The sequence below is a fragment of the Lissotriton helveticus genome, chromosome 3_1 (genome assembly GCF_964261635.1).
Source record: "Lissotriton helveticus chromosome 3_1, aLisHel1.1, whole genome shotgun sequence".
Taxonomy (NCBI): Eukaryota; Metazoa; Chordata; class Amphibia; order Caudata; family Salamandridae; genus Lissotriton; species Lissotriton helveticus.
Window position 1 is genome coordinate 52,186,857 of NC_136061.1, and position 18,739 is coordinate 52,205,595.

General features: G+C 48.0%; 1 protein-coding gene across 3 annotated transcripts in view; it reads right to left on the minus strand.

Annotated features, from left to right (window-relative positions):
* The window catches only part of LOC144822096 (alanine--tRNA ligase, mitochondrial-like), a 198,704-nt gene that overhangs the window by 23,702 nt on the left and 156,263 nt on the right, over window positions 1–18,739 (minus strand). For all 3 annotated transcript variants that reach the window (XM_078679217.1, XM_078679219.1, XM_078679218.1), the window contains 3 exons: window positions 12,503–12,625; window positions 9,797–9,907; window positions 3,914–3,997 (listed from right to left, as the gene is read on the minus strand). In XM_078679217.1, the coding sequence (XP_078535343.1) occupies window positions 3,914–3,997; window positions 9,797–9,907; window positions 12,503–12,625 (318 nt within the window). The remainder of the gene's footprint in view (window positions 1–3,913; window positions 3,998–9,796; window positions 9,908–12,502; window positions 12,626–18,739) is intronic.

An 18,739-nucleotide genomic window follows, 5' to 3' on the forward strand; every position in this document is an offset into this window, starting at 1 on the left:
TTTCTCTTGGTTGGGATTGTCCCCGCTTTCGGTGTTCGTCTCCACCCCAGCTTCGAATCGGTCAAAGTTTTGACCCCACTTGAAGAGTCAGTTGTGCTAGCTAATGCGTCGACAACCCCCCCCCTCGCACTGTGACCTCTGAACTTCCCATCATGCACTGTTCCTCTGGGTTTCTTCTGTCCCATGAATGCAGGGCTGCAGTTCACAGCATCACTGGTTCAAATATGTTCTTTCAATGTTTCAAGCTGTTTTCAAGCTTTATTACAAATCACAAAAAAATGTTAATATTTCACTTCTGTTCTTGAATTTGTCACAATAAAAAACACTGAACATAATCTTCCCAAAAGTTAATTACAAAAGTTTAAGCTATTGCCATTACAAATTAAATAAATTATTTAAGTATTAATTATTTGAATAAATCAAAAAGCATTGTTATTTGTAATATCAATACATCTAAGTCACGTAAATACAAAACATGTTGCATTACAAATGCTATAGGTGTCACATTTGCGAAAGTTATAACTATTGGCATTGTAAATGACAGAGCTATTAATTTAGCTATTTTAAAAAACAAAACATAAATTAAAAAAAGTCATTTATAAGACCAATAGCTCAAACTTTCCTAATGCGAGACCTATTGCATTTCCAATGCTTGTTTGATATTCAAATCACAAAAGAGCTAGAGCTTTAGCACAGAGACCTCTTGTGGTTGGTCTTAAGACTGCATTATGTGGCCTAAGTTGTATAAAAGAAAGACGGACACGTATGTTTATTGTTGCTTTAACTGGAAATACTTTTTTGACAACTTTGTTGATTAATAGTACAATGCAGGTAAGTTTACTTTTGACATTTACTTGTGAATATGGGGTCCATTGGAAATAATCGGGATTTTTAACATGTGATTATGGTTTTGTAGGAGTACGAGACCCTTTGTGGTATAAAAGAAAGACTCTTACACATTAATTGTTTGACTTTAAAAAGCTTTATTGATAACTTTGTTGATTAATAGTGCAATTAATATATTTTTAATGAGCTCTTTATAATGTAATTATGAGTGATGTAATATATGAGGACATAAGCAATAGGAATGTCTGGAATGCAAGTTATAGATAACCAGGTAACTGGTTAATTTCAGTGTTTCTGTGTGTTTAAATTGTATTTTTACCTAACATTCCTACCTAACTATAACATCACTTTAACTTTTGTTCTTTTCAGTGAATTTCTGAGGTTTTGTTTTAATGTAAACTAAGATATTAATACCATACTTATTTTGACTTCTCCGATCCCTTTACCTTGGTCTGCGCTTTTTGGCATATGTTCAGTTACGGGTGGATGGGTTTAGGTCTGTTCCCTTTCCTATATGCCGTGGTACAAGGCAGGGTTGCCCCCTGTCTCCACTGTTATTCGTGTTTGCCATAGAGCCCCTAGCCACGAGTGTAGCGGGACTTATTGATCCGGAGGTTTGAATGGTCGCAGGCGCGATCAGACAGAATTGCGTTATACGCAGATGATGTTTTGTTCTTTATGACGGATCCTTGGTTTTCTGGGCCCCAAGTATTCCAGATACTCTGGGTGTTCGGGGAAACTTCGGGCTTCGGAGCTAACCCGTCGAACTGTGTGTTATTTCCCGTGTGCAGTGATCAGCGGCGTGGCAGGGAACTGGGCCGAACAATTATCTCACGCTACGGGCGGCTTCAAATATTTGGGTGTCTTTATCTCGTCGTGTCCCACAACGTGGTCACATAATATCAATTTGCTGCTTTCATGTATATGTGAGGAGACCAAGATATGGTCCTACCTACCAAAGTCCCTGTGTGGACGGTCTGCAATTTTTAAGAGGGTCTCCCTGCCTCGGCTGCTCTATCGGTTGCAAAACTTCCCGTACAATATTGCTCGCATATGGTTCGCCCAAGTAAATGCAATTCTGAACAAGTTCATGTTGGGTGGAAGGGCCATTCGCGTTGCATTGCGTACCTGCACGCAGTCAACATATTGGGGTGGAATTGCAGCGGCTGGTGTATACGCTTATTATGTAGCGTCACACCTGCTGACCATCAATGAGTGATGGTACAGCCTGCACACAGACCAGCATATGTAGTTGAGCGTTTGAGTTGAGTTGAGCATACCCCTCTTGAAACTTCTTTACAGCCGCATGAACCTTGACTTCTTGCCCCCAGCCAGTCGAACGGTTGTTCAGCTCTGGCGATACATTGTTAAGTAAATGGGCTGGGGGCGCCTGACACAGACGACGCGCTGTGGCAGGATACCTACCTGCACCCCACGGCTGAACTTTCAGGCTTCCATGCATGGGACCTTCTCGGCATCTCTACCCTTGGGGACACCATGCAGGGTTCCACCCTAAAATCATTTCAGTAACTACAAAATTAATCTCAACTGCACCGATGGAAGTTTTATAAATATTTGAAGTTGAGACTTGCTCTGACTCCTTTGTTCCGCTCACTGAGTGACTTGCCGTAATTCCACCCCCTGGAGGGCCGCTTACTAATGGGAGACCTAGGAGCCGATAAGATCCAACAGATCTATCAGACGTTAACCGCACGTACTCATACCTCACTACACAAAACCCGGGGGACATGGGAAGCGAATATGCCTGACATGACGGTGATGACTGGACGGAGGCTCTCGCTAGTCCTCGTGGGGCCGCTATATCCACACGACATTGTCTCATTCAGTTTAAATATCTCCACCGTGCATACATCACTCGCTCCCGTCTTTGGAAGGTGGGAGTTATCCAATCCCCTATGTGTCTTAGATGCGGGGAAGCAGAGGGAACCTTTTTCCACACTGTTTGGAGCTGTGGGGTGCTGCAGCCGTTTTGGGGGGAAATTGTGTCATGTCTGGGCCGGGTCCTGTCCTGGAGCCTACCGCTTGACCCCAAATTGTTCCTGCTGCATATTGCAGATTGGCAGGAATTGCTACAAACAGCCCCTCTTGTTCTTGGGCCCAACGTTGGAAAGCGATCTCTCCACCAACTATGGGCGGGTGTAAGGTGGCCATGGACAGATGCATGGGGGCGGAAGTTGCAGTCTATCAGGCACGTGGCTGCCCTCAGAAACATAGGAAAATATGGTCCCGTTGGGCGACATACCGGGGCATAGACTTACCCACCTGCCACCATCAGATTCCCTCGAAACCCGGTCCTTACATGATACCCTAGATGAGCAGCTCTGATGTCATCATATGCACACTCAGACACACTTCGGTCAGTGAATTCTGGGGTAACTTGTGCCAAGTTTTTGTTTTAGGGCCTGCCGGTTCGCAGGTTAGCTTGTTGTGGAAAAGTACTTGGTACTATCTCATTCGATATGTATCCATAAAGTATACTTTGGGCTTTATCCGCTATGTACCACTAAACTCAATAAAATCTGTCATAAAAAAAAAGATATTAATACCATACCCAACTATGATGGTATTTTAACCTTTGTTTTTTTCAGTGAGTATAAATATATATATATATATATATACTCTCTCTCGCTCTCTCTCTCTCTATTTATATATATACATATACATATATGTATATATATATATATATATATATAGAGAGAGAGAGAGAGCGAGAGAGAGAGAGAGAGATGGATAGATAGAGTCAGAAAGAGAGAGAGAGAGAGAGAGAGAGAGAGACACAGAGAGAGAGAGAGAGAGAGAGAGAGAGACAGAGAGAGAGAGAGAGGAGAGAGAGAGGGAGAGAGAGAGAGAGAGAGAGAGAGAGATGGATAGATAGATAGATAGATAGATAGAGTCAGAAAGAGAGAGCGCACATTTCATGGCTGAGTAAACAAGTAAACAAACTGGTAAACTTACAGCTTCAAAGTTCATCTCTGTGATCTTAGGTATTTACCAGACGCCTGTCCCCAGATGTTAGTGTGAGTGAATAACTACAGGAAGAACTTACAAACACTGAGTCAGCGGGAACCGTGTCGACGATGACGAGCTGGTCAGGATGCTTCTCCAGAAGAACGCGGGCCTTCTCAGCAGCCTGGAGATGAAATACAAAGCACAGAGAGCATCAGCATAGAGCAGAGCTCCAGGAACAGCAAAGATAAACCACATTTAATAAGACTAACTCAACTAAATATGGCCAGTGTGAACACCCCTCTGTATGGCGGCATCAACACCCCTGAAGACATTTGCAAAACTGGAACAAACATTTGATTTGTTACAACAGGATACCTGGGAAGGAGATTGAACCCACCCAACCCCAGAGTTAATATAACAGCAGTGTGTTGAGTCTCAGTGTGTTGAGTCTCAGTGCGTTGAGTCTCAGTGTGTTGAGTCTCAGTGTGTTGAGTCTCAGTGTGTTGAGTCTCAGTGTGTTGAGTCTCAGTGCGTTGAGTCTCAGTGCGTTGAGTCTCAGTGTGTTGAGTCTCAGTGCGTTGAGTCTCAGTGTGTTGAGTCTCAGTGTGTTGAGTCTCAGTGCGTTGAGTCTCAGTGTGTTGAGTCTCAGTGCGTTGAGTCTCAGTGTGTTGAGTCTCAGTGTGTTGAGTCTCAGTGCGTTGAGTCTCAGTGCGTTGAGTCTCAGTGTGTTGAGTCTCAGTGTGTTGAGTCTCAGTGTGTTGAGTCTGTGTGTTAAGTCTCAGTGCGTTGAGTCTCAGTGCGTTGAGTCTCAGTGCATTGAGTCTCAGTGCGTTGAGTCTCAGTGCGTTGAGTCTCAGTGTGTTGAGTCTCAGTGCGTTGAGTCTCAGTGCGTTGAGTCTCAGTGCGTTGAGTCTCAGTGCGTTGAGTCTCAGTGCGTTGAGTCTCAGTGCGTTGAGTCTCAGTGCGTTGAGCCTCAGTGCGTTGAGTCTCAGTGCGTTGAGTCTCAGTGCGTTGAGTCTCAGTGTGTTGAGTCTCAGTGCGTTGAGTCTCAGTGCGTTGAGTCTCAGTGTGTTGAGTCTCAGTGCGTTGAGTCTCAGTGCGTTGAGTCTCAGTGTGTTGAGTCTCAGTGTGTTGAGTCTCAGTGTGTTGAGTCTCAGTGTGTTGAGTCTCAGTGTGTTGAGTCTCAGTGTGTTGAGTCTTCAAGGAGCGACACTAGAGAGTGTGTGAAAGTCATTGGCCAAAGGTTCACAAAGCAGATCAAGCAGGTGATCAGATATTTTAGCCTCAGCACCTGATTATGCCGAGGCGGGAGGGTGCATTCTGATTGGGTTCCCAATAAATCTTGCAAACTTGTGTGCTGAGAGAGAATTGTTTCTGTGTCATTTTATTATCCTTTATTATTTCAGCTTCGACAGTAGCATTACGGAGGACATCAGGGATTGGTCAGAATCCTTGGTGACGTCCACTGTACCGAGTGGTCGGGCAGGATTTGGGGTGTGTTAGCCGAGTGACGTGCTGTATCATTTTGAGCATTGAGGGGTTGTATTTTTTAACGAATGGACGATGGAAAAGTTGGAGAAGAGATCTGAGAATTTATCAATGATGTCTTCTTCTGCCATGGAAGGCCTCTAGTGGAGATGGAAGGTGGTGGTGAGGGTTGTGGGGAGTGCTGTGTTAGTAGCTCCAGCGAGTTCAGTGTCACTTGCGTTTTTGGGGGACAGGGCCTAGAGGACGTATTTATGACAGCGAGGTCTCCTCCCTGCTTATGTGGGTGGTCCATACGATGGTTGCTGTAGCCTACGAAAAGAAGGACATCTGGGAGGTGTGAGGATGTGGAGTGAGCCATGCTTCTGGCATGAAGAGGCCCTCAAGCTTTGGGTAGGGGATGAGGTCTGCAAAAACTAGTGCTTAGAGTACTGCAGCGCAAGCACTAACGAGCATGTGTTATAACTGTCATGCATTTTCTCTTCCAGCTATCTCCCTTCTCGAACTGCAAATGCTGTTAGTTAATATATAGGTTTCAAATGTAAATGCAAATTTATTTATGTCATTATTAAATGAAAAAAGATAATTTGGTCTACTTGAAAATATTCATGTTTTCTGTATGGATACAATTCTCCTTTCCAGTGACTGGTTTTAAATTCTGAACAAGCTTTTACAGAAGCTGATAACATGACTTCTTGTTTATTGTTTTTAAACAATAGGAAGGTTTCACTGAATATATGTAAGTGAAAGGCTTCCAGGGACTTTCTGCTAATTGTTTATTCTGAAAATGTTCAACAATGATCAGATACAATCTATAAACTACTAGCTTACCCATCGCTCGTTGCTGCGTTTTCAGAAGAAAGGAAATTTACGGAAACTTGTTATGATAATATTCAATTTACATTGTGTCATTTTCATTGAAACTTCTCCATTTTAATATGAAATCTAGTCCACACACTTGCAGCGATTGTCCTTGTGCTTTGTTGATGGTCATTGCAAAAGCGAGTCGCACCGGAAACTGTAAACGTTCGGTATTGTAAAGATCATGATGGCCCCGGGGGGCCGATATTTAACACATTTTTCTTTTTAGAATTTTTTGCCAGGAACCTTCGCGGAGTGTACTCAACAATTTTTAACATTTAAAAAAAATATATATATTTATGTTTTTATTTTTTATTTTTATATTTGTTTGTTGCCAGAAACCTTCGCGGGAGTGTACTCAACAACTTCCCAAAGTTTCATGCCGATCGGATGAATGGTGTAGTAATGAAAATAGGACAAACGGACATACTTTCGATTTTATATATATAGAAGAAAGAACGGAGTGAACTGAGGTAGAGAGGAATTTCGTGCCTGAGACTCAAAGCAGTAGAGCCACAGAGAGATGTAACCGCCTTCCTTCTCTGTACGCTACAGGAGGGACATCTCGCCTTCACTCCGCAGGCTTCTCTGCCAGCCCGCCCATGGAAACAAGAATGAAGGATCCCTGAATCTCGAAGGAGGCTGCTCATGGTGATAAACTTAGTTTAGGAAACTGAGAGGAAGGTGGAGTGGAAAATATCCATATACCATATCAATAGTATTAGACAACCACAACGTTACGTAGGGGCATATGTAGGTAATTTCCATTTTGCGATTCTCAAATAGCGATTTTTAAGGAATCGCTATTTGAGAATTGCAAAATGGAATGCAGGCAATAAATCGCAATTTTTTTGCGAATCTCTAACATTCCTTAATTGCAATTAGAAAATTGCTAATCGTAATTAAGGAATGAGTGTCCCATTCATTCCTAGGGGCCAAAAGGCCCATAGGAATGAATGGGGAAACATTCTCAAATTGCGATTTTCTATGAGAAAATCGCAATTTGAGAATCACAATTCCAAGGGTGCCGGGGTGTCCAAAGGATACCTGTTGCACCCCTGGAATGTGCCTGTAAGTACATGTGGAGCACATACATGCCCCAAGGGCATGTCTGTGCGCCACATGGCACTTTGAATTTTTTTTAAAAATGCATTTTGACAGGAAATTGCAAAATACCATCTACTTGAAGTAGGTGTTTTTTTGCGATTCCTTATGCAAAAATCGCACCCCTACATAGCATTTAAGGAATCACCTTATTTTGCTAAGTGGCACCTACTACCAAAACGGTGTTTGCGATTCGCAAACGCCTTCCTACATATGCCCCTATATGTGTTATTGTTCCCCTCCTGGTAAGTATCACTGCCACTAATTGACCTGTTTTTACTATTCATCTTGTATGCATTGGGATAGGGTTTTGATTTCAAATAAATATTGAACTTGTTTTTCTGGATTCCTAGTGTGCCTGAGTGGCCTTTACATGATAAAAGAGGGTTTGGGTTCCACTAACTCTCCCCGTGATCTCCCACAGGATTCATTGTTGCCTAAAACTCACCTCACTCAAGTGATGCTCAGTGGGTTGCAGGGTGGCTGCAGTCCACCTGGCTTTCTGTCTCAGGTTCTTACATTTACAAGGTCCTTACTGGCTGATTTTTTAAAAGAAATCCTGAAAAAATATCACGAGTGGAATGCGTGTTCTGTAGTTTAAGGGTGTGTGATACTTTGTAGAAAATGTGTCAGATCGGGTCTATGTGTTATGAGGATTCTATGTGTCCGTTTGTGTCGTATTGACCCGGGTATGATTTGTCGAATTGGCAGTACGGGGTGCCAGGTGATATAAATCTTACTGTGTTGGTTTCGGTGGAGCAGGTTCTGGCCCAAAGCCCTTCCTGGCCCTAACTGGGGAATGCTCTAGTCCGCGGTCTGCCGCGGAAGACGCCCAGACAGGGTGACAACTCAAGGAGGTGACTGAATTAAGGGGAAGGCAGGAAGAAATGTCACTTTCTGTGAAGATGGAAGATGGAAAATGCAGTGATGTCACTTCCTGTGAAGATGGGCGATGGGGAATGAAGTAGTCTTGCCTGGCTTCTTCTTTTGAAGATGTTTTGGAGGTAAACCAGAGCAAAAGGTTGATCTGTAACTAAGGATTCTACTGGGTTTGCGTGCTGCTATGCAGCCCAAGCTTCCATCCATGGTTTTCTCACAGTTCTCTCTAGAAAACGCTCACGCTCTAACCACTCTTTTGGGGCCCTTCGATGGCTCTGAAATGTGCTTCAGAAGAACATAGAGTTTCAGGGCCTGAGCTGTCAATCACCCGAATCCATCACACATACTCTCTCATGTGGGTAGTTAGTCTGCACTAGGAACCTCTCTGCTGCAGCTAGCAAAGACCGAAGTCATCCTGGCGACTCTTACCCTCAACGCATACAACAGCGACTCCTCCAGTGACTAAATGCTTCTCAACGCGAGGTCCTTGCCTGTGCCCCATCTCTGAACAGATCTATCTTAAATACTTTTAACGGAGATGGAAAGACTTCTCACAGGAAGCCCCAGAAACAATCATTGTAAAAGCCCATCAGTATAAGACACCACCCATCTCAAGGGTGGATCAGTCGATCACCGCTTAAATCGCAGATACCTGCGGCATTGCTGGATTCCGCGTTCCCGATGAAGCCTCTGTTAATGTACAGCAGATCGCAAGGAGCAGAAGACAGAGATGTAACTTTTCTGGTCATCATTCAATACTTTGTGTAAATAGTTGAAGCTAGTTTTTCTTTGCTTGAAATCTGTCTGTTGACAAAGATTAGAACCAGATCAAAAGGGATATCCCAAACCATCCCAACCGTCAGCTTCGCTCCCTGAGCAGACTGCTCCCACCTCTGTGATATGTATGCGTAAAGGCCGGTGAACAGGTCCGGCAGCTTCATTTCCAGGAGTAAAACGTGGTTAAGCCCTGAACATTTCCAAAGACCTTGATATACTTGACCGTCATGGATTTAGACTTGACGTCAACTGTTGACATATTGGGAGTCTTCCTGCACTGATGCAAGAGAGTGTTCCTCCCCTGGAGGACAACTCAGCTCAAAGTTCAGAATCCCTCAAAGGGAGACACTAGCCAGGGTTCAAGGGAGAGGAGTGAATCCATCAGAGCACCCTTGGAAACAGCTCAATGACGACGATGCGTGTTCCTGGTAGTCCCTGGGGCAGAAGAACTTGAAGCAGTCATGGGAAGTTTGTGGCATGGGACTGAATTACCTTGTGTGCTGTGCTCGATCAGATTAGGAGGACGGGGTGAAATAGAAGCGCCTGTTGCAGTATGAACAGGGGGTTCTTAGTAGGCAGAGGACAATTAGCCGGGACGTATGAACTTTGATAAAACTTTAGCTTGACATCTCCAAAAGGCATTCAACTTCACATCAAACAGATGAAAGAGTCAGACAGGAGAACAGAGAGAAGGAACAGAGCGAGGGGAGGTATGGAAAAGCAGGTAGCAGGAGCCGAAGAGGCGAAAAGCAAGAAAAGCAGGCAGGGGACAGCCGGATACCGCTGATGAGTGATGTGGTGTCTGAGCTTCTCACAGAGGGCGATCACAGGGAACACAGATGCTTTGAAGAGGGCATTGGGCATGTAACCTTACCTGGCGGGTCTCCAGCTTCCGGATGGCTGTGTTGGCGGCCCTCTGAAGAGACTTCAGTTCCATCTGCAGCTCCTTCCTCTGCCACTGCGGCATCGCGGCACTATCCACACTCTGATATCAGACCCATGCAATGTGAGAAGAACGAAAACGTCAAATGTGGCACACAATGGGCGTGATCGAAACTCTTGCCTTCTTGAAAGATATCTCTCACATCCTTTCATTGTAGCTTGCTATCTCATATACCACAGCTCTGGGACACAACCATCTCTTTATCATGGCCTCCATTGTAACTTATCCTCCAGTTGGCTTGGAGACATTGATCTGGTCACGGAGACAAAAGTTTCATGCATCCTCTCACCCAGTGAATCAAGTAAACCCAAGACTTAGGTGACTGACATGACATTGTGGTCTGGATTTCAGGTAAAAGCATGAAGTAGAGCAGATCTTAAAGCGTTCTCAATCAATTCAATTCAATACCACTTTATTCGATTAATAAAAATCATAAAAGTCACAATACAAAAAAGAAGGGATTACATTAATACGCATAAAAGAGTTAAAAAAAATATATATATAAATGTGCAATTTTTGTTTTTAAAAGGCATATTTCATTTGACGTCATAAATGTACAGGAACAATATCAGTTAAAGCGTTCTCGTTAGAGTGAAGCCTCATGAAAGTTCAAGTGTTGCAAGGCTGATATCACTTTACAAGTTTTAAACGTAATAATGCACGGGTGGTCAGTTATGTTGCGCCTCACTCACGCTCAGTCTCCCAGAGTCAAGAACTCCAAAGGTCAGAGGACTGGCAGCTGAGACAGGCACATGGGGTCGCGCCCCCCCCCCCACCCCCCATTGTTAATGGCGGCCACTGTTAACTGTGCCCGGAGCATGGTTCACCACGCATGTAAACTGACTGCATGCGGGGAAAGCTGCTCTGAACCCACCAGCCTCCTTCACATGTACAGTGTGTATAAAGGAGCAGGGGAGACAGCAGAGACAGCACCTCTAGCTGAATCAAGGATGCTACTTGAGCACACCCTCAGCACAGGTAAAACCCTTCCCAGGGCTCCACCCCCTCAGTGGATCGCTGAAGTCTAACAGACAGCAACATTCATCTAACAAATAGAAGGGCAGGCTCAGCTCCTACCCCTGATTGGATACCGGCTACCATTAGTTAGGCATCTGCAGTCCAATAAAGGGGAGCTGAAGACGGAGACCTGGGAGAGGTGGCCAGAACCTGACGACGCCTGTTTTCGTGCTATGCCTTCCCTGCACCCGGAGCTCCACCACCAGCCTCTTGTACCTTCCTCGTGCACGCTGGTGGAGCTGGGCTGCCATGGAAGTCTAGAGACTAGTGTGTGCCTGTAAGAAGGACCCTGAACAATAACAGGGAGACTCTAAGGCAAACGGACATTGCGCAACGTATCTCAGATACCAACGAAGGACACACAGTTCACCGATGATGAACTGCACGTGATGAGAGACGACCAGGATACCTTGAACGAAGACAGGCAGAACACGAACAAGCAGGCAGGTCTTAATAGATTTTGTTATACACAAAGAGGAAGGGGGGAGGGTACGGAACTCACCTACACCGAACTCCCATTCAAATACTTATACACATCAAAAGGAGTAGGGAGTGAAGATCGCGGTGTAGTGATCCAGTGGTAGCACGTGGTGTGTGTCCTAATACTTCCCTCACTCACACAGCTGAAACCCTAATCCTCACATAAAGGAACTTCCTCTGGAAAATTCGTGGATTTACGAGTTCACCCCCAAGTCGTGTTAAAAATGGCGGTCGGCCAGGCGAGACCCCCTGTTTTCACACTTACTCCAAGGGTGATGCTCCTCCTAATCGGTGCTCGCCTGCTCCCACCGTGTAGGTATGCCTACAAGTTCCTTTATGTGAGGATTAGGGTTTCTGACACCTACGAACCTCAAACGGAGGTCAGAGCACTACATAATACACTGGGACCGGTAGAGTCCTGAAGAAGGCAGGCGTGACCCTGAGTACTGGGCACATACTCACGTCCGAAACATGTTGACCACCTGCCAGTAAGGAGGGGTGAAAGGAGCACATTATATCTCCCTATAGCCACCATCCTTCACGTTTTTAATCCTGGCCGGAGGGTCTAGGAATAAAGTATAGGTATAGAGGTACCTCCGAGCTAGTTTTAAACTCACATCACACTGCACTTTCACTTCCGGCGTTCCCAGTCACTATTGAAAGCATTGTTTTCTCTCTTGTATGTTGTGTTTGTCTTCCCCTACCCTATTGCTCCACCCCAGGAGTTGGCTGTAGTGTAAGCAGCCCTATGAGGAAGCATGTCACACACATGTGTGAGTGAGGGCAGTATTAGGACACACAGCACATGCCACCACTGGTTCAGTACACCGCGATCTTCACTCCCTACACCTTTTGGTGTGTATAGGACCTTATATGATGTCAGACAGAATCTCTTATGCCCACTGGATGACAGGGACTGATAGAGGAGATGATATAGGTAATTGTGTTTGTGAGATGAGGGCGGTACCACTTTCAAACCAAAACTGCAAACGTCTGAACTATGCCTTGTGTTCATTGCACACTCAGCAGTCTCACAATCTTAGCTTGGCTGTGACTGAGTTTGCCACTAAATTATGAAATAAAAAAAAAATATATCCACTAGATGATGACCCAAATAGTGTTTAACAAAACAAAACTCACATCTGTCAGCACGCCCACTTCCTTCGAGAGCCGGTGTGCCTCCAACAGCGAGGGGCTTCTGGTCTTCAGTCGCTGTGAGATGGACTCCACTTCCGCGGCCAACATTTGGCCATCCTCTCGAGCCTAGAGAAGGTAAAGAAAAACTCAACAGGAAATCATGCCTTATGCACAACAAGGAATGCAATATTTACATTATTTAGGAATTTTCCAATTGAAATATGTCATCGGTAAAACTACATGCCATAGGACATAGGTTGTTGTGGTGACTACTCTTCTTGGAGGCACAGCGGGAGCATACCAGAATTAAGTGCAGGAAAATAGAAGATAGACAACTGAGACAGTGACAGTGATTTTACTGTGAAGATGAGGCATAGGTTAAGGTGGTGGAGCCGAAGGGGAATTAATGTCATTGTGCATAATTTTAGAGAAAGTTGTGAGATACATGTATGATGGAGAGGGGACATAGGATGTGAGTCCTTTCTAGGGGCGAGGATATCCCAAAATGTGGAGAAAGGAGAGTGGATGGTAGAAAGTGCAACTAACCAAAGAATAATGCTTAGGGATAGGGGAAATTACAACAAGGACACCCTAAGGTCACCCCAAGGGCTGATTCAGGTGCCAGCAGACCATGAATGAAGGTGAAAACCGAGGTGCTGGAAAATAGCAGAGAGGCAGGTAGCAACATGACGAAAAGAAGGCTGCAGAGCTAGAGGGGTAACATAACTAGGCTTGGGCAAAGCACTACGCTACGCTTGTGTAGTTTGCGAAGTTTGCGCAACTGTGCTCTACGCGAACTGCACGTAGCACAGTGCGAACACGCGTAGCGTAGTGAAAGGGGTCATTTTTTGCTTGCGGTCCTCAACATCAAATTAGCGACCGCGCGCAAGCAAAATGACATCCTGGTAAGACTTTTTCCTCGTTCGCGATCAGCAATATTAAGTTGCCGAACACGAGCGTGGAAAATAAACCTCCCTGCGAGATTGTCAACGCAGGGAGGTCTGGTTTCTCAATGCAAGTGGTCGCGTGTGCTCGCGACCGCTCGCGTTGAGAAACTACCAGTCCGCATTGAGAAAGCTGCCGCTCGAGGAAAAATCTCCTCGAGCGGCAGAAAACTACAGCTCGCACTGTGCAAGATGTCGTTTTCAATGATTGCACAGTGCGAGATGCTTGTCCGCACTGTGCAATCATTGAAAACGGCATCTTGCACAGTGCGAACATGCTACTACGCAGCTCGCGTAGGGCGAAGTGCACTTTGCGTAGCTTCGCGAAGCGCTACTTCGCAAACTACGCCCAGCCCTAAACATAAGTCAGACAAGTATCTGGAGTAGCCGATGAGGTTGGTTTCTGATGTTTTAATGAGGAAAGATCAACACATACATGCTACACAGCTGCAGTAAGCAGGATTCACATGTGTAGCTTGGGAAATATAGATCTGGACAGAGTGGGTCTAGTGGAAATTCGTGGTATGAGGAAAGATACACTTGAGGGGCGGAGGGTAATGCTTCTACATGGATCGAAGTGGAATTTATGGCGTCGATTACTGAAGCTGGGGTAGGATTTTTCAAGAAATGGTTTTGCAGAGTGGGAGCGTGAAATTAACTGGCACCGGAAATTAAGTTTACCTAATGTCTTCCAAGATACACACGGGATCCAGGTTAAAAAAATTATTAGTGGGGTCCCAGATCACATGACCTAACTCTGAATATATACTGGGAAGAACTGCAAGTAAGAGCAGAGTGCAGCAGGCTTTTTCGCTTCCGATATGTAAAGAATGTATCTATTTAAGGATGGGACACTGCTTTTAATTTCTTTGCCAAATCTCAGCTGATGCTCTTTCTGCACAAACATCTTCCCCCTGCTCAGACGCTGCCCTCTGTGCTCCCTGACAGTAGTACTCACCAGTGGCGGCTGGTGGTCTGGGAAAGTGGTGAGCAAGAACACTTGCGCCTATTACCCGAGAGTGAAACGAGCCAGGCAGACATCTTCTAGAAAGGTTCAGGAGTTCAAACTTGCCTCCTTATCCTGAACATTTTGAAAAAAAAGGAGTTAAAAGTGCAACATTCTCACATAAGTTGGCCAAAGTCATGCTCAGAAAGGGCAGTCATGAAATTTTTCAGTTCTTTCCTAGTGTATCAAGAATGTCTGACCCTCCCAGGCTGTTTCCCCATTTTTCAAAATCTGACATGGATTCCTCCATTTTTTTTTTGCAAAAACGGTTTTTATTGGCAAGCAGGTGGAGAGATACAATACAGAATAAAGCAAGTCAGGCATCGGTTAACGATGCGATAAAGCGGCACAACTCCAACACTACACCGTTTATAATGAACAGTCCCCAACTGACCCCCCCCCTCCTACAATTCCCCCCCCCCCCCCGTAGCCAGTGTGTCATGCTCTTCTCTTCCAGTCGATGATGTGTTATCAGCACTCGTCCTGAGTAAGGACCACAATGGAGGTGAAGAGGCCCCCCTCAACGGAGAGTCCCGACCCCCAGATCAGCCAGCGGTAAGTGTAAGTAGTGTGTGCACCTTGGGGAGTGTGAAGAATCCCAAGTTCGGTGCCCTCACCCCGGGGTCCCCCCCTCATCCTCGCTCTGGTCGTCATCCGGCAATTGAAGCGCTACCACCAAGGCCTCCCACGCCCTGGCCACCTCCAGCGCTTTGTCATTGTCAAGACTCCTAGCCTGTCGCAGCCGCAATGTACTCTCCGCTTTCGCCCAGCGCTCTAGTGTGGTCTTCCAGCGCAGGTAGCTGGGGCCTTGAATTGACTTCCAATGCATGGAGATCTCCCGCTTAGCCAGTATTAAACCCAGGTCGCAAAATTTGCTGGTAACTCGGTTGCGAGGGGTGTGAGGGAACCACAACAGAAGGCATGTGCCCATGTCAATATCGATCTGCCGGTCCGTGACAGCATTCAGGCAAGACACTACCGCCTCCCAATAACCCGCTAGCTTGGTGCAGGTCCAGAACATGTGGGCGAAGTCTGCATCCGCGGTTCCGCACCTGGGGCATAGCGAGGAAACCCCCTCGAAATACTGCGAGAGCTTCATCGGTGTTAGGTACGCTCGGTGTAGAGTGAAAAACTGGACCATTTGGAACCTGGCGTTCCTTGTGCCCTTCCACGCTCTGCGCAGTAGCTGTGGCCACACCGTGTCAGGAATAGGACGCCCGATGTCCCCTTCCCATTTGGCTTGTAGCCCGTCTAAGGGCCGCAAGGCCGTAGATGTCAGCCGTCGGTAAAGGCACGTGACGGCCTTATAAGTGCCAGCGGCCGTCACCACATACTGGCAGCACTCCGAAGTCGGGGGTTCAGTGAGCCCACTCCTCCAATATCGGCGAACACCTGCTACCAATGCAGCATGCAGCAGGTACCCACCCCTCGGCAGACCGTAGGAGTCCTGCAGCTCCTGAAACGGGAGCAGCGAGCCGTCCCTGTAGAGGTCGCCGACCATATGCAGGCCAAGTTCCTCCCAGACTGCTAGGGCGGACCAGTCGCCACCATGAGGGAAGGCAGTGCACATCCCGAGCGGGATGTCTGGGGCGTAAGGGCGAACAGCACCAGAGCGCTTGTGCGCCCGAAGCCAGCAGCTACGGATCGTCCGTTCCTCCAAAGTGAGCAAAGCTAGGTCCAGTTTCTGCCCCAGAACTATAAAAGAGATGATATGCCTCGGGAACAATTTTCCTGGCGCGTCCTCCGGGCCACGGAACTCCAAAGCCACTGCCTGGGTCAGCCACTGCAACTGCGCTGCTAGATAGTACCACTCGAAGTCCGGGGCGGCAAGGCCTCCGTCCGCCCTGGGGCGCATCAGCGTGGTCAGCGCAACCCGTCTCCTGCCCGAGCTCCAGATGAATCCCGTCATCAGGGAACGGAGTCCGCTGAAAACCGATACGGGTATCCAGATCGGCAGAGTGCGGAACAGATACAGCAATCGGGGAAGCGCTACCATCTTCAGCAGCGCGACTCGACCCGCGACCGAGAGCGGCAGCGTCTGCCAGAAGCCCATGCAACCCCGTAGGTTCCGAATTGCCCTGTTGATGTTGCCGTCGAGGAGGGCCGCAGCCGAGTGATAGATGTGCGTGCCCAAATAGGGGAGACAATGGTGCTCCCACTGCAAGGCACCCTCTAGCTGGGTGTCATCGGCCCTCGGAGTCAACGGGAAGAGGCAAGATTTCCCCCAGTTAACTCGCAGCCCCGAGAGGCGACCAAAGTCCGACAGGAGCTGTTCGGCCCCGCGAAGTGAATCGCCCGCGTCTGCCAAGTAACAACAGGCAATCGTCCGCATAGAGAGAGATGTAATGGGCGTCGCCTCTCAGCGGGAGCCCTGCATACGCCCGTCCCAGCCGGGCATGCGCCGCCCGCGGTTCTATGGCCAGTGCAAATAACAGGGGTGACAGAGAGCACCCCTGTCGAGTTCCTCTACCCACCACATACGAGGCAGAAATGGTGGACCCCGTTTTGACCCGGGCCGTGGCCGCAGCATAGAGCAAGGCAGTCCACTTCACAAAGCGTTCACCCAGCCCAAATGTCTCCAGGACCCGGAGCAGGTACGGCCATTCGACACTGTCGAACGCCTTCTCGATGTCAATTGAGAGGATTGCGGCATTCGGAAAGCTGGCGGCCTCACCCCCCATGATCCTGAGCAGCCGGCGCACACAGGTGGCAGTGGTGCGCTGAGGAATAAAGCCCGCTTGGTCGCTATGCACCAGGGAGCGCATGTGGGTCAATAGCCGCGTCGCGAGAACCCGGCTGAGGATCTTATAATCCGTGGTGAGCATGGAGAGCGGGCGGTACGCCGAGCGGCAGCTCGCATCACCCCCTCTCTTCAGTAAGGGTATCACCAAGGCCTCGCGAGTGGACGCCGGCAAGCGCCCCAAGTCCCAGGCCTCTTGGTAAACCGCCCGCAGTCGTGGAACCAGCACATCCGCGTAGGCCGCATAAAATTCTATCGGGAGTCCATCCGTGCCCGGAGTCTTTCGGCGAGCCATGTGTTTGATGGCCACCCTGATCTCACCCTCGGAGATGTCTCCGCCCAGCTGTTTCACATGCTCCGGGTCGAGCTTGGGTAGCTGCGCCGACACCAGGAACTCCTCCAGCCCTGCCGGTAGGCCCGGCATCCTGCTCACGTAAAGGTGTTCATAATACCGAAGGAATTGGTCGTTAATGTCTAGTTGCGTGTAGACCATGCGCCCCTCCGGGGTGGCGAGCGCCACTATAGGGGAGCCACGGGCCCCAGGACTGGCCAACCACGCCAGCAACGAACCCACTTTGTCCCGCTCAGCGTGAGCCCGGACCAGGAACTCCTTATAATCAAAGCAGCGCAGCTTTTCCAATGCCGTCGCCACCCCCTCTCGCGCCTCCGAAACCGCGCCACAAGCCTCGGGGTCCGTGTGGTTGCGCCGTTCCTCCGCGCGCAATCGGTCCTCACTGCGCTCCACATCCTGCAGCAGGGTCTTGCGGACACCTGCGGTGGCCGAGATGCAAACGCCCCTAACCACCGCCTTAAATGCGTCCCATTCCACAGCTCTGCTGGAGGCTGTGTCCACATTGGTGTCAAAATACCCCTCCACCCCACTACGCACACTTGCCTTAAACACCGGGTCTTCCAGCGTCAGTGGGTTCAACCGCCACGTTGGAATAGCTTGGCGTCGTCGCATCCACTGTACCGACACTAGGCAAGGGTTGTGGTCAGACACCGTTTTAGTCAAATACTCACTATGGCGGATCAGGCTCTGGATGTCCAGTGAGCACAGAATGCTGTCTAAGCGAACATGCAGATCGTGCGGGGGGGAGTAAAAGGAGTAATCCCTTTCCGACGGGTGGTGGGTCCGCCATGCATCGAGTAGGCCCCAGCTACCCTGCCAATCTCTTCTACCTTGCGCTAACTTGTGAGCCGCTGCCTGCGCCAGTGGCGGGTGAGAGCCACTTGTGGGACACCCCCGCGGGGGAGACCCACTTGTGGGACACCCCCGCGCCGCACGGCCACCAGCTGCTGCGTGTGCCCCCAGTGCCTGCCTCTGCCTCAGCGCCGGCCTCGCTGCCGCCCTGAGCGCTCTCCTTTGGTTTTCGCCCGTTTTTGTCAGTAATTTGTGCTTGTTTCTTCCTGTGCCCAAGATCGTGTGCTTACTGTTTTTTCCCCCGTTTTTGACTTGAATTGCTGCCTGTTTTTTTGTATGTGCCGTTTTCTCGTCGTGTTTTGAACTCCTCTGTACATTGTGCCTGTCTCCTTCCTGCTTCCCCGCC